Source organism: Anser brachyrhynchus, assembly GCF_964034855.1.
Source record: "Anser brachyrhynchus genome assembly, chromosome: 2".
Classification (NCBI taxonomy): domain Eukaryota; kingdom Metazoa; phylum Chordata; class Aves; order Anseriformes; family Anatidae; genus Anser; species Anser brachyrhynchus.
This window is the reverse complement of record NC_137695.1, coordinates 30,860,559-30,875,403: the sequence shown is the minus strand read 5'-3', so window position 1 is coordinate 30,875,403 and position 14,845 is coordinate 30,860,559. Positions and strand designations below refer to the sequence as shown.

Sequence of the window (14,845 nt, the reverse complement as noted above, 5' to 3'; positions counted from 1 at the left end):
ACTATACTAAGTAGCAATATCAAAGAGAACACAGACCAAAGGATGGAGTATTATGAAAGAAGAGTGTAGGGTCTGTATGTTTACAACTTCACATTAAAGATAAGGCAGATATAATATGATTAATGTTGTATCAGTTCAACACAGCTGTTTTAACTCTGGCATGTTGCCAGTGCCACCTGCTGTCCTGTGTTTGAGCTAATTTTGAGCACATGTATCTTAGCATCTGTTTCAAGTGCTTTTTTGTTATATAACTTTTTCTTTTCTGAAGTCTTTTCCAGATGCTGAGGTGAAATAATAAATAATATTTACCTTTCCCCACCTAACTGCTATGTCCTGAACTAAATCTAGACTGCTGTAGTCACTCCATGTTATCTTAATCTCACAAAGGATGGTCACTTTCCAAATTGAAATATGAAACACAAACAGGCATTTAGCAGGAGATTTAAAGTTCTTGCAAAATATCAATAATCAAAACTTTATCTCTTATAAATCAAATTACCACTTACGTACCTGAATTGAGGATAACTTACAGTACATTTGGATCACTGTAAGTACTAATTCCCTAATTCTATATATGCAGGGCTGAGTGAAAATATATATGTATATATGTATTACTTCCCTATATTACTATGTACTATAGTATATATATATATGTTCCCTATCATCAAACAACAAAACTTTGTTAGATTGTATTTCATTCCTTTAACAGATTTACTTCAAGCAAAAAAAAAAAAAAAAAAAAGCTTTTATTTTAAGCATACTCTGTCAAGAAATCAGTAAAGGAGATAACTGATGGTCATTTTCAAAACATATTTCTCTTTTTTGACAAGTATTGTAGTTATTTTGGGAACATTTTGCAGTATCTTAAACAGCACCTGGGAACGGTACTGTTTAATATCTTTATCAATGACATAGACAGTGGGATCGAGTGCATGCTCAGCAAGTTTGCAGATGACACCAAGCTGAGCAGTGCAGTTGATACAACAGAAGGAAGGGATGCCATACAGAGGGACCTGGACAAGCTTGAGAAGTGGGCCTATGTAAACCTAATGGGCTTCCGCAAGTCAAAGTGCAAGGTGCTGCACCTGGGTTGGGGCAATCCCAGATGGGAGTACAGGCTTGGAGAATAATTCATTGAGAGCAGCCCTACAGAGAAGGGCTTGGGGATTCTGGTGGATGAAAACCTTGACAAGAGCCAGCAGTGTGCTTGCAGCCCAGAAGGCCAACTGCATCCTGGGCTGCATCAACAGAAGAATGGCTAGTAGGTCAAGGGAGGGGATTGTGCCCATCTGCTCTGCCCTTGTGAGGCCTCAATTGGAGTGCTGTGTCCAGGCCTGGGGACCGCAGCACAAGAAGGATGTGGATCTGTTAGAATGGGTCCAGAGGAGAACCACAAAGTTGATCAGAGGGCTGGAGGGTCTTTCCTATGAAGACAGGCTGAGTGATCTGGGGTTGTTCAGCCTGAAGAAGAGAAGGCTCTGGGGAGACCTCATTGCAGCCTTTCAGTACTTAAAAGGGGCTTATAAAAAAGATGGAAAGTGACTTTGTTACACTGACAGACAGGGTAGAACGAGGGGAAATTGTTTTAAATTAAAAGAGGCAAGATTTAGTTCAGAAAAATTCTTCACTCAGATGTAGTGAGGCACTAGAACAGGTTGCCCAGTGAAGGTGTTGTCTCCCCGTCCCTAGAGGTGTTCAAGGCCAGGCTGGATGAGGCCCAGGGCAACCTGATCCAGTGGGTGGCAGGGGGGTTGGAACTGGGTGATCTTTAAGGTCGCTTCCAACCCAAGCCATTCTAAGAATATTACTAAACTGCTTTTCTAAGTAACATGTCCTTGCTAATTACTCCTTCTGATTGATAATTACACTTTTCAGAAGTTTCATGTTGCATATTAGTGACTGTTAGGTCATTTGTTCTACTCCTCCGTAATAGAAACCTGTTAAGATTCTGACCTTTTTATTTTATTCTGCATTAATCTAAGCACATAAAAACTGTCAGTGAAGTTTAAGAGATACCCCATTGGCTGTCCTAGCCTTATTCAAAATGTCCTTCATAATTTTGTCACAAAAAGCAATTTAATGACAATTCGTTCATAAGGTGTTTTATTAGCCACAAACTGTATTCTGCTCTTTGCTAGGAGAGCACACTTGCACAATATTATTCCACTCTATCCTGATAAAAGCACCTGACTTGTGTTAGAAACTTAGAAACTGACATGGAATATATTTTGGTCTCATCTCTTGAGATGGATCATTACTGTCACCTCTGTCAGAGATAGTACAGAAGGTAGCTATGAACTATAAGTTTGCAAGTGTTTAAAAATCCTTAGTTTTAGGAGTGGAAACTATTTTATTACCTCTTCATTGGCCACTAGATGTCACAGTTACACTGTAGCTGGTACTGTACAGTTGCTGAAAAGCTGGCCTAAGTTGAGAGGGAAATTGAACAGTATTGCTTCATAACGTTCATAAATTGTCATCAATAATCTGAAACCAGGCTACTATGCTTTTCTTTTAAGTCACTGGTTGTAACTTTCAAACTATTTCATCTCTTCTCTTGAAGCAAATATACTCTGAAAACTTACAAATTTGAGCATCAAGGTAAATCTTAATGAGACAAAAACATTTCTGAAGAAGTGTGACAATGCTTCAATTAAGTCAGAAAGAAATGCTCTTTCAGTTTTATTTTGGATCCTCAAGCAGCAAATGTTATGCTATTATACTCAAAATTTAAAAAGTTAGGTTTTTTTTTTTTTCAAAAAATATTTTTAAATCTTTTTTTGTTGTTGTTTAAATGTGGAACGGAATACTTGAATGTGAATCCATGCATGAGAAATGATTCTTGTATTATTTATTATATTACCTTTGGCTTACTTTTTGAGATCTGAGTATGTGAAATTGGAATCAAACTAGAAACTTTAAAACATTTGCAAGAAATTTGGTGTGGAGTCTGTTGCATCATGAGGAGTCCCTCTCAGGCTGAACTCTGAAATGCCTGTTTAATACCTAGGCAGTTTAGTAGACTTATATTTCTTTCATTCAGAGAGGAAAAAGGGTGATCTGGCTTCCCTTCCCCTTTGTTTTAATTTTCTTTCATGATATTTTGGTAATTCCCACCTGAAGTCTAGGAGCTCGATTTTCTAAAAGGCTGAAGTGCAGATGAGCCATATACTGTTTTTATATGTACAGAGGGCAAAACCAAGGCCTTGCTAGAACCTGTAGCTTATGCTCTTTTTGCCAGTTCTGCATTAGATCCATTCTAAGTGATGAGAGCTATTTTACTAATATCATTTCACATTATTGCCAGCAGAGGGGGTAACGCTAATACTTGGTGAAACATCATACCAGGAGCTGCAAAGTGCTTTTTTTTTTTTTTTTTTTTTTTAACAGTGCCATCTACTTTTATGCTGTACTTGCTCCCACTTCTTTGCAGAAGGTTTGCAAGTGCCATTCCTTGCTATAGCTTTGCCTTTCCTTTTGCCTGTAGACTTGTAAAAGCCCATGAGAAAACAGGAGTAACCCCAATCTGATCTGGGTGTAAGGTGTAAGATATGTGGCATTTCATAAAGAGAGTGGAATTTACTGTTACTTAAAATATAATTACTGCAGCATTTCTGTCTCTGCAGATGACAGGTGACTACTAATTTAGGGACAGAGAAACATGGTGGTGTGGCTAATTATGAAGCTTATTCCAACAAATGAATTTCCCCTCCTGTGCTTCCTTTTCTGTTCCTTGCTGTCATTTCCTGATGTGCGTATTAATACCTAAGCATTTCTGGGTGATGAGGATAATATGCCGGTCAGATGAAGACAGGGGAGGTAATTTTTTTGTCTGTTCTTCAAATTTTTCAACACCCACCGCACCCACCTTCAAGCATGTGCACGTACCCTGCTCGCTCCCCCCGCAACCACAATTTCCTGGAAGAGAGGAGCCCTCCCAATGGCCATGCCTCTTGAATCCGGTTAATCTTTTTCCTGTTGAAACAGACTTAAACACCCCTATCTCCAAACCCAAACAAAAAAAACAAATTCTGACATGAATTCTTTGCTGACAGTCCAGCAAAGAAATACAAACTTAACCGCCTTTATATTAAAATGAGGTGCTCTGTGGTTTAATGGACACTTCTTTCCTTCCCAGTAATTGAACAATACCCAAAGATCAGTCACAAAAACGTCTTCAGGTCATGGACATATTTTTAAAAGACACGAAAGCAAAATAACAATAGGCCACAAAAGAATAACAGCATACTCCCTAAAATCCTTCATCCTTGGTTGCTTGTTACTGACACTCCTCACAGAAACAACTGAGCATGCTGATATTTCAGGCAGTATGGCTATTGTTGTATGAGGGGATACTTGCTAGGACAAAAACTTGCATTTTTATCTCTTTATTTATTTGTTCATTTTAAGTTTCAGAATCTGTGTTTTTGTGCTTGAAACCTCTCTTTGGTTTCTTTTATTTACAAATATCTAAGAAGCTGTAGTAAGTTAACATTAGACCAGACTAGGGATGTGTAGCTAAATTCTGTGACTGTATGAAAGTTTCTACTAATTCTAAGGCTGGCTCTGTCTTGGTTGATTTGCTTTTTAAGGTCAGGTCCTTCTGGCAATAAAATCCATGAAGGGTCAGGAGCATGAGTTAAGAGAACCATTGTTAACAAAATAAATGTTACTCTTGTCATTATGTGCTAAAGTCTATGTGTGGCATATGGAGGCTTCATTTTCAGTGATGTATAATGAAGTGAGGAAGAGATTTTTACTGTACCTGCCCTGCTTTGAGATTTTCTTAATGACTATTTGTTTTTAAACTCTTTCTCAGAATATGGAAGCAAAATGACTGAATGCCAGTAAATGCACCAATATGTCAGAATTGTGGATTTTATTCATACTTAAAGACTTGCATTGAAGGAGCTTTGTTTCATATTGTCGTCTTTTTTTTTTTCCCTTGGCAATGTTTTAAAAAGTTATGTGCATGTATAATCATATGCAGAACTTTATTGCTGATTTTTGGCAGTGCACAAGAGCAAAAATTTAATTTGCTATTTTCCAAAAGTGCATTGTGTTTATGTAATGGATTTGCATCAGTTGCAGTCTGTAACACAGTTAAGTGTTTTAATTGGCAGAACACCCACATCAAGACTTGTTTGTTTTTCTGATAAGGAAAATGCCAGCTAAGTTAGTCCATATGTTCTGTTCAAATAAGAAGCGACATATTCACATGTAATAGCCATTCTTCAAAAATAAAATTAAAGTGAAAAAGTAACACAAAACTAATGGGGAAGAGGGGCATGTTTATGAATAATCATGAATTTTTGTTATTTTTTTGAAATAGCAAATATTTTTGCTAAGGAAAGCTTGTTGTCATGCATTTCAAGTGCTTGTGGTTTACGATTGTACAGATTGTATCTGTTGATGTCCTGAGTAATATATGTTAAAATGAAAGTGTACGTTGTTTACTGTTTTTTTTTTTTTTTTTTTTTCCACAGCAGGATTCACATGGTCTTTATTGTCTAGTGAACACTTGTTTACTTTCAGAAGACTTCAAACTTACCCGGTGTATTGTAGCTTAGCAATACTTCAAAAATAAGTTGAGTGATGTAGTAAGATGGAAAGAAAAATAGAAGTTGCAGGGATCCATTTAATGAAATACATCCTCTTCAGCTGCTAGTCATGGAGGAGCTTGAAAGGCTTTTAAGGCTCCACAGCCACAGAATCTAAGGAGAAATAGGAAAACTTCCACACTCTTCTAGCCTGAAAATCCCACATAAGGTATCTGCTCTGCTCTGCTCTTTTTGCAGAAAGGGGACCCTCACATTGCCCTGCTGTCAGAGATGGCATTTGAACTCCTGCTGGTAATATCAGGGGAACTTCACTTAAGCTCTGATCTCAACAGAGGAAAAAAATATTCCAGCTGATTTTTCAGTTCCTTTTGTTGTAGGTAATTTGTAGGAATTATTCAAAGCTGTGTTCTGGCTAGGACCTGGCTTTGAACCAAATATTCCTAATTTCTTGGAGTGATGATTTTTATTCAGGAATATGTTCTTTTTTATTTTTATTTTTTTATTTTTTCATAAGGATGAAGAAGTCTTAATCATCTTTGACTTGTCATTAACAACTAATTTCTAGAGTAGAACAAAACTAACTTTTAGGGACAAAACTCATGCAATACATGCTAACAAACAACAAAATATTTTTGTTTTTATTTATAAATATATGTCCATTTACATTGATCTTCCTTATCCATGAAAACCATCATATTATTGAAGATCTAGTCAGCAATATTGTATATACATTCTTGTAGTTCAATACAAGAAATCACAGGATGGATGAGAACCATCTATTGATGGTTAATTCCATTCCATTAAATATGTGCCAATTTATGTTTGTAATGAAATGACCAAAAAGATCACATCATTCAGTAATACACAACATATCAAACTACTGTAACCTGTTTCCAGGTGATAGATGTCATTAATTACTTCTGTCCCATTGGATATTACACTCATTTAAAAAAAAAAAAAAAAGTACAAGTACAATTTCAAGTGCATTTTTATTAGGTTAGTCCCATTGTTTAATTCAAAACCTTTTCTGAAAGAAAAATCTGACAACCACACTTGTCTAGAAATCTAGAATTTTACAGAATCAATTGTGCAAAAATTGCAACTTTAAAATTGCACATCATTTTAATAACCATATAACAACAGTGAGGTCCCAGGATGGTTCCATTAAGAAGGAAGGGGAGAATTGTACAAGTGAAAGCATACTTTCATAAACGTTTCATAACATTTGTTAATGTTTTGATTGTAAGTGTAACTTACTGGGCCACTGAATTGCAAGTGTCAGTCTGTTGATTGGTCTGTCCATGCAAGATTTGACTATAGTGCTAAAGTTAGCTGAAAAAAATGTAGGATTAATTGTAGAGGAATTAAAGTTTTAGAGAAGAAGTCCAGGTTGTAATCCCCCCCCTTAAATACTTGATTTTTGTTTTACTAGTGGCAGTAGATTAATATAAATTAGAGCTGGAAATAGGTATTATTGTGGTTAGGTTCAGTATTATTGTGATGTCCCACTTCATATAAAATTATGCATGTTACTCATTTTAAGGGTCTGTAAGAATATCTGTGAAGTTTTAAAAAAATCTATTATTAAACTTTTTATTGTTGGTTTGGGGGAGTTTTACTTTCTAACCTGCAGCACATTTATTTCTATAATTAGTCTAGAGCAAATTTTAGTTGTTTTTAAAACTAATTATAATGTAAGATCAGCCTAGATTTAGTGCTAACTTAGCATTGCAGTGTTGACAACAACCTGGTGTTTTTTTCTGAATCGTTTTTGAAACACACGGGCATCCATGAGCTTCCGAAGAATTTTTTATTATATCATTGCCTCTGTATTTAGAATGATTCTACTGTGATTTGATGCAGAGTATTAAATGAAGTAACAGCTTGTCTTTTATGTTCTTGAGTCAATCTCCAATTTTTACTGGCACTTATATATTTCATAGTTTATTTTATTAAGTGAAATCTGTTTCTTTTATGTCCTGTGCAGAATGTGAAAGATGATGGGCAGCATGTATGGAGACTGAAACACTTTAACAAGCCTGCCTACTGTAATCTTTGTTTGAACATGCTAATTGGAGTAGGCAAGCAAGGCCTCTGCTGTTCTTGTGAGTATAAGTATTTCAATGTCCGTTTGTATCTGTTCCTAGAAGTGTTGTAGTCTCTGCATAACAAAGAAGTAGTAGCTTCCCAGTACAAACCCACTGCCAGCACAATGGTTCTTTCCCCTTAGTTCACTATGCTCGAGTGGTCAAGATTCCGTTCTTAATTTTTTAGGATATGGGTCTTTCAAAACTGCTGTTTTGTCTAATTGCTCTCAGTATTCAGACATTCCAGTTGTATTGTCTGCTTGTATTCTTTTTTATTTCTTTTCTCTTATCAAGCATCATGCTTAAGATACAACCTTTGTTGTTGTTGTACCTCTTTTGTATTTGTGAATAATTATTCAGATTCTTTAATAGGTATACTTGGCCTACTAATAGGTACATACTTTAATTATTAGATACTTGCTTAGTATCCAGTGTTTATTTCTTTGAATGTTGCACATAATTCTTGTTCTGTTATTTGTAAAAGTCAATGTCCCAGTTTCCCACAACCTGGCATCAAGACTCCATAACACTTGTAAAGCTTTGTATGTTTACTTGATTTGAGATAATCAGTCTTGCCATTATTTCTCATAAAAATTGGCTATAGATTTTAATGAAAAAAAATCACAGAAAAAATACTGCATCAAATCTGACCTTCTTTAAATTATTAGATGCACTTACTACAATTCAATTCCTTAAGTTATATCTCTGTATTTCATAATAAACTGTGTTTGATCAGTTTATAACCGATATGTTGATAACCTAAATCTTGCCAAAAGATATAACTGCTTGAATGTTTCAAGAGATGGATGAGCCATAACCCATAACTCATAAATTTCTTTTTATGGTGTGTTCCAATGATTAATCATCTTTTTTTCTTCTTTTTTTTTTTTTTTTTTTTTTTAAACAAAGACCTGTCTTCTGATTTGAATATGTCTGGTAGATGGTTCCAATGATTGGTGATTGGTTCGTGTTATGCCCTTCTCCATTAGATTAATGAGATCTTTAGTACCCAATGTATTCTGTTCATGATGGTATCAAGTCACCTTTCATTGTTCTTTTTGATAGATTAATCAGTTTCTTAGTGTAACTTACTTTCTCCATTTTTTGGCATGAAAGATAGCCCATCATAGCTGATCAGGACCTTTCTGACTGTACGGTTCTATTGATTTAATTTGATATTAGTCTGAACGAATGAGGGTTTTGGAGTCAGCCATTTCTCTCCCCTCTGTGGGACACAGAACTCGATTCAAATATAAATCCTCTGTGTATTGGTTTTCACATTGTGTAATTTCATTCACAATGCTATGAAATGAGAGATACCCTTCTTAAAAGCAATTAAAAAAACCAGAATGTATACTACTTCAGATTAAGAAATGCTAATGACATTAAATGGAATATATATTAGATGTTGAGTTGACTGTTAGATCTTAAAATAATATTAAAGAATGTATCATTTCATGTCAAACTGATGTAAATTTTATCCTTGTGAGGAAACAATACACTCAGATTGAAAGAAAGTTCTATTCAACAAATAATGTAGATCTTCTCTAGTAGTTATCAGAAATGTGTAGACAAGTTATATATAAGAAAAAAAAAAAAAAGCTACCCCAGAAAGACCAGCCTTACAAGAGCTTTAATTTTCTCTGATGTAGTGTACTTTTTAAAAATTTGTTATTGTGCTTGGCATTTACTTGGTGGGAAGAATGGTCCCAGAGCAGCTGAAGAACTTCCACATAGTCCTTTCAGTTACTTCATGCAGGAAGGGACATGAGTATACTTACAAAACTATTACTCTATTTCTTTATCTCGCTAAGCTTCTCCTCAAATATATTTTCAGGGCACTGCTATAGATTTCATTATTTGCATTTTAGATTGTGTGGGAGGAAAAAAAAAAAAAAAAAGAAACTGCAGGAGGCCTCCCCATCCCTCCATGGTCCAATCAACAATGTTACTCCCTGCAGTTTGTCTGATTAATGGCTGCGCCTCCCACTGGGTTTGTGTAATAGGTGCAAGCAAGGTGTTTAGAAGTACTTTGTGCTTAATTGCTGTCGAGGTCAAAAGCGTGAGACATATACCACGCAGGGAGAAATTCATTCTCAGTTTTTAATAGTTGACTCTATTGAATGCAGATATTAGCTGTAGCATTATTTCCTCATCTAGGCACAGTTGTATAGCTGAAGTCAGAGATCTTTGCATTGTACCTTGACATTTGTATGTTTCCCAAATGCAGGTAGGGTGATCTTTACAGACAAGATCAACAGCAATAGTTAGCTGAAGTGGGTTTGTGGGGAGGTAGAAAAGAAAGCTTCTCTGGAGGTGGTATTTGGGAAAGGAAGAGTTAAATTGGGGTGATTAGATGAAATGCATGAAAACAATTGCTATCTGAAAATGGACTAATCAACCATTTAAGATTTATAAATCAATAGAAGGAACAACATAAACTCATTGGCTTTTATTTTTGTGCTTGCCAGCTGCTCTCATGCCTATAGTTTGTAAAATATAGATTTCTTTCTACTGGCAAATGACACCAAGCCATTTGGCAGTCATCAATTTGTCTTTAATATTTTTTTCATTTGGCAATTATTGTGGAAAAAATGTAGTGAGCTCTGATTTAATTAAGCATTTCCTGTTATGCAATGATAGTGCATTCTTGGATTTTTCACTTGCATAATATTTCCTGTTCTAATTGGCCTTTTGTATTCCATGGAAAAAGCAGTCTAGCTGGAGTTTTCATTGACTGATTGGATTGATTATATAGAGATGACATGCTAGTAACAGTTCATAAAAACATAGTCGGAAACACCATTGCTTCAACATCTGCTAATGTGTTTCTTTTTTCAGTTTGCAAGTATACAGTCCATGAACGCTGTGTCTCAAGAGCTCCCGCGTCTTGCATCAAAACATATGTGAAGTCCAAAAAGAATACTGATGTAAGTTTGGGGTAATACTACCTTTACCATGTACCTGTTAATTTAGTAACGCTATGTATATCCACACATTTCTTTTGTAGGTAATGCACCATTTCTGGGTAGAAGGAAATTGTCCAACGAAATGTGATAAGTGTCATAAAACCATAAAGTGTTACCAAGGCTTGACGGGACTTCACTGTGTTTGGTGTCAGATCACAGTGAGTACTCTATAATAATACCTTTAGCACAGGCTTGAGAGATGAAAATCTGCATGTTTTTCACAACCACAGAATTCAAAAAGTCTCAGTTGGTATTGTCATCAGGAATGGATAGTGTGTATTTAAGAAATTGTATGTGCAGAATATTCATAGGGGAACTCAATTGTTGCAACCAAATAAATGCATAATATGCTTCAACACAATATAGAAGTGTCTTAATGTACAAATATACATTCTAAAAACCAGAATTCCTGATACCTATTGTGGAGTCGTATAAGAGTTTTCATTACTGGTAAAAGTCAAAGTCATGGTGAATTTAGGGTAAAACCCTAATGGGTGGTGTACTGACAGGTAAATGAAATTGAGGGCATCTGGTAGGGTACAGCGATTTCAAGTGTCTGAATAATAGCAGAGACATCTTGATAGCATACTAATCTGTGCACCAAGCCTAATATATACAACTTTTGTGCACACCTTATTCAGCAGGAACCAGTAACTGGAACTAATGACATTCAAGGAACACTGCCCTTATAAGTGAGATCTTCATGCTACAGAGAACAATGTCAGTATTTCTGTTTCTAGCCTGGGCAGGATTTAAATGTACATGGGGAGGGATTCAGCTGTCTTCTATTTTTTTGGGTGCCCCCCCCCCTTTTTTTTTCTGATATCATTATTATTATTGTTATTGTTATAGAACAGCAGTTTTTTTGTTCAGTGTTTTAAATAATAATCAGAGAGTGAGGCATTAGTGAATGTTTGTTTTCAACATACAAGTTTGGATGGTTTGTGACATATTTTCTTAACACAAAAATAGAAAATATAAAACAGCATCAAAGAAAATGGATCCAGAATACTTTCAGTTATAAGCTGTTATGATTACTTAAAAAACAATATTTTAGAAGAAAGCAAATATGTAGTCCAGATTGCTGTCAAAATTTGGATAATTTATTTAGAGAATGAAAGACACAGTCCAAAATTTTGAAATGCAGATACTTAAATTTAGGCAGTGGCTATCTCTGTTTAGGTAGATAAATTAAAATGTTCTGCTCTAGATATAGATGTGTTTACATCCTCATAATATATCTTAATAAGAAATACTTACTGCATAAGGCTTCCTCTTGAAGTCAAAGGAAATTGTAAATTTTTTAGGTCTTCTGAAAAATTGTTGTCCCTCTATTTATATATCTAAATATGAATGTGGACCAGACTTGTAAAGTTTTTTGCTTCTTAAAGATGCATATAAACATTTAGAGGACTTTTATAAGCAGTAAGAAACACTGAGGAAATACTGAGGCATGATTTTTCATTGATGTCTCTGGGAAGAAAGAGGCTAACTTATTTTGAGAATATCTTTAGTGTCTATCTGCATGTTTAAATACTTAAATATCAATCAAATTTCTGGTTAAAAATAAACCTATGTTTTCTGACATTCAGAATGGAAAGTATTGTCGTTGAGGCTTACTTTGACATTTGTATTTTGTATTTTGAAGACTTTTATTCTGTATTTTCAAGATTTTTATTTTCAAAGTAATGTTATATTTTCAAAATAACTATTTTTTTTATTTAATTTTAATGACTTTGGTGTAAGTTAGACACAAATAAAAAATGAGTATTTTTAAAGTTTGAAACATACTGCAACTTAGATTTTATTTTCAGTCTCCTATTCACTTTTCTTGCAATTCTATATAAGAACCTTTTTAGCCTTTTTTTTTTTTTTTTTTTGCTAATAGTAGTAATTTTCTTATTTACATAAAAAAAGTGTTTTAAATTTCTAATGTAGGTTCGATTTTTGAATGGATATTTTGGAGTTATGTAATTATCACAACTTTCATACATTTTCACCTCCTTGTACAGCAGCACATTCAGGGCTTGTTGCTGATGTATTTTTGTAATGCAAGAGGATGTTAGTTATTATATAGCTAATTCTGAGTCTCTTTCATGCATTTTAAGTATTCTCCTTTTAAAAAGTAATAGGGTCACTTTTAATGTCAAATCACTGATTCAAATCCCCAAATCTAGAGGTATTTGGCACTATACTTGTTATACTGAGTTTTCAGCCAGGCCAGTGATTCCCTCTTCCCTATACTCCATATTTTTCTACACTACCATGGTCTCATAAATGTTTTTTTTCCTCAAGCTTTCTCTCCAGCAAATATGTTGCATTTTTTTCCTACTTTATAGGCATATAAAGTACCTCCCTTTGTGAGGGAGGTAATATTCTAACGGAGTAGATTTATGGTAAGGGAATTTTGGGGAAATTAATTTAAAATCTGCTAAAACATTCTTTTGAGATGGGATGCATATTATTTTATATCATTGTGTCAAAGTTATTTTGATTAAAGCTACATATCTTCTACCAATTCTGTTGTCAAAGATCAGCAGAGACTAATAAGAAGGTTAAGCTATTTTTTCATAGATAAGTTTGCATGCCTCCGAGTAGCAGAACTGCTAATTACCACTGAATGTGTGAAGATACTTTTATTTGATGTAACGTGGCCTGGTGTGCATTAATTATGGTACAAGTCGCCTTACCACTGAGGCAGAGAATTAGCATGACAAATGATCTAGATTACAGGGCTACCAAAATACCCTCACAATAAGGCTTTAATACTAAAAGTAAATCGAAACTCGTTAGACTTTTATTTTCTGTTGCTAAGTAACTGCCTGAAAAGGTAACTTTGCAGTATAAATGAATATGGACAAGGCTAATATTAGGGGCCATTTAGTTCAAAATTCAGAAATGTTATGTCAACATTAACTGTACCAGATAGCTTTACCGGTAATATGTTCTTTGTAAATTTTATACATCAGCAACTGGTATCATTTTATTGTAATTTTTGTAGAGTTCAACTGGCATAGTTAAATCATCTAAGGGAAAAGTGAATCAGTCATTGGAAAAATGTGATCTACAGATACAGCTATTGAACTACAGATTGTATAACAGCTATTGAACCTGTTGAACTGTTGCTGTGTGCTACCTATTAAACCAGTTAGATCACTTGATAAGTAGGATTTTTACTTCAAAATTGATGGTATTTATTACCCGTATTATTTTTATTTGATGCAAATATACCTGTCTTCTCAAAAGATAAAATACTCATGCTTAAGATAAATGCATGTGTTACCTGAAGGACTTAATGCACAGTTCGTTTGATCAATGAAGAAATAATAAACTTTCATGAAGTTTTACAATAAGAAGTTGTATTTTACTGTGGCTATCTCTAATACTATTATGAAGTATACCAATAAATGTGAATGTTTTGCATGATCTAGGTACACAACTGAGCCTTTGTGTTGTGTGGCTGGATTTAGAGACGTTCCAATTGAGTTAAATCCTAAGATATCAATAGGAACTCTTGATTGATAATGCAAAATATTTCAATAAGTGTATCATTATTAATATTTTTTGGCATTTTATGTTTATACATACTTTCCCTTTCTGCCTTTTTATCAATACAGAACTAAGCCAATGCTTTTTCAGTCATTTCAGTTCATTTTCATTTCAAGTCATAGACTTGAGGATATTCTTTCCATATTCTCAGTGTAGAACTCTTCTTATTGCTTTCATGAAAGCTAGATGAATGCTAGGAATGAAGTAGAAAAAGGAGAGTAATTTAGGTTCTTCAGCAGTCAATGGAAGATTGAACATTGATTCAAACAAGACCAAAGTAGCTTAAAGCTCTTAGGTATTCGTATATTATTTTTTATATTTCATCTATATTTTCACAGATATTGCAGCATCATAATCAAATCAGTGGTGAGTTTATAAGCTTCAGGTGGGAAGTAGAGTTCTACCAGTAATGCCAAAGGCTGCCCAAAATTACCTGAGGTCACCCACTAGCAGTAGTACGAAAGTCACTTACTCAGTGCAAGAAGTTGAAACTTTTGATCACTGAAAGCACTGTGCTGATATTACTTTACTGTCATGCAAAATTCTCATTTTGTGTGCTGGACTACATGTGCAGTTTCTAAACCGGAAAGCATTTTGATCCACTGTTCTTTGCTTCAGTATAAATTCACAGCTTTTGTCAATCCTAAGAGTTTTGTTTTGTTTTGTTTTGTTTTTTCAC

General features: G+C 34.6%; 1 protein-coding gene across 42 annotated transcripts in view; it reads left to right on the top strand.

Moving 5' to 3' along the window:
• The window catches only part of DGKB (diacylglycerol kinase beta), a 392,397-nt gene that overhangs the window by 129,176 nt on the left and 248,376 nt on the right, over positions 1-14,845 (top strand). For all 42 annotated transcript variants that reach the window (XR_013946810.1, XR_013946811.1, XR_013946812.1 and 39 more), the window contains 3 exons: positions 7,549-7,666; positions 10,490-10,578; positions 10,659-10,775. Coding sequence is in view for 37 of the 42 variants with exons in the window: in XM_080580909.1 (XP_080437035.1) it covers positions 7,549-7,666; positions 10,490-10,578; positions 10,659-10,775 (324 nt within the window). In the remaining 5 variants the exon portion in view is untranslated. The remainder of the gene's footprint in view (positions 1-7,548; positions 7,667-10,489; positions 10,579-10,658; positions 10,776-14,845) is intronic.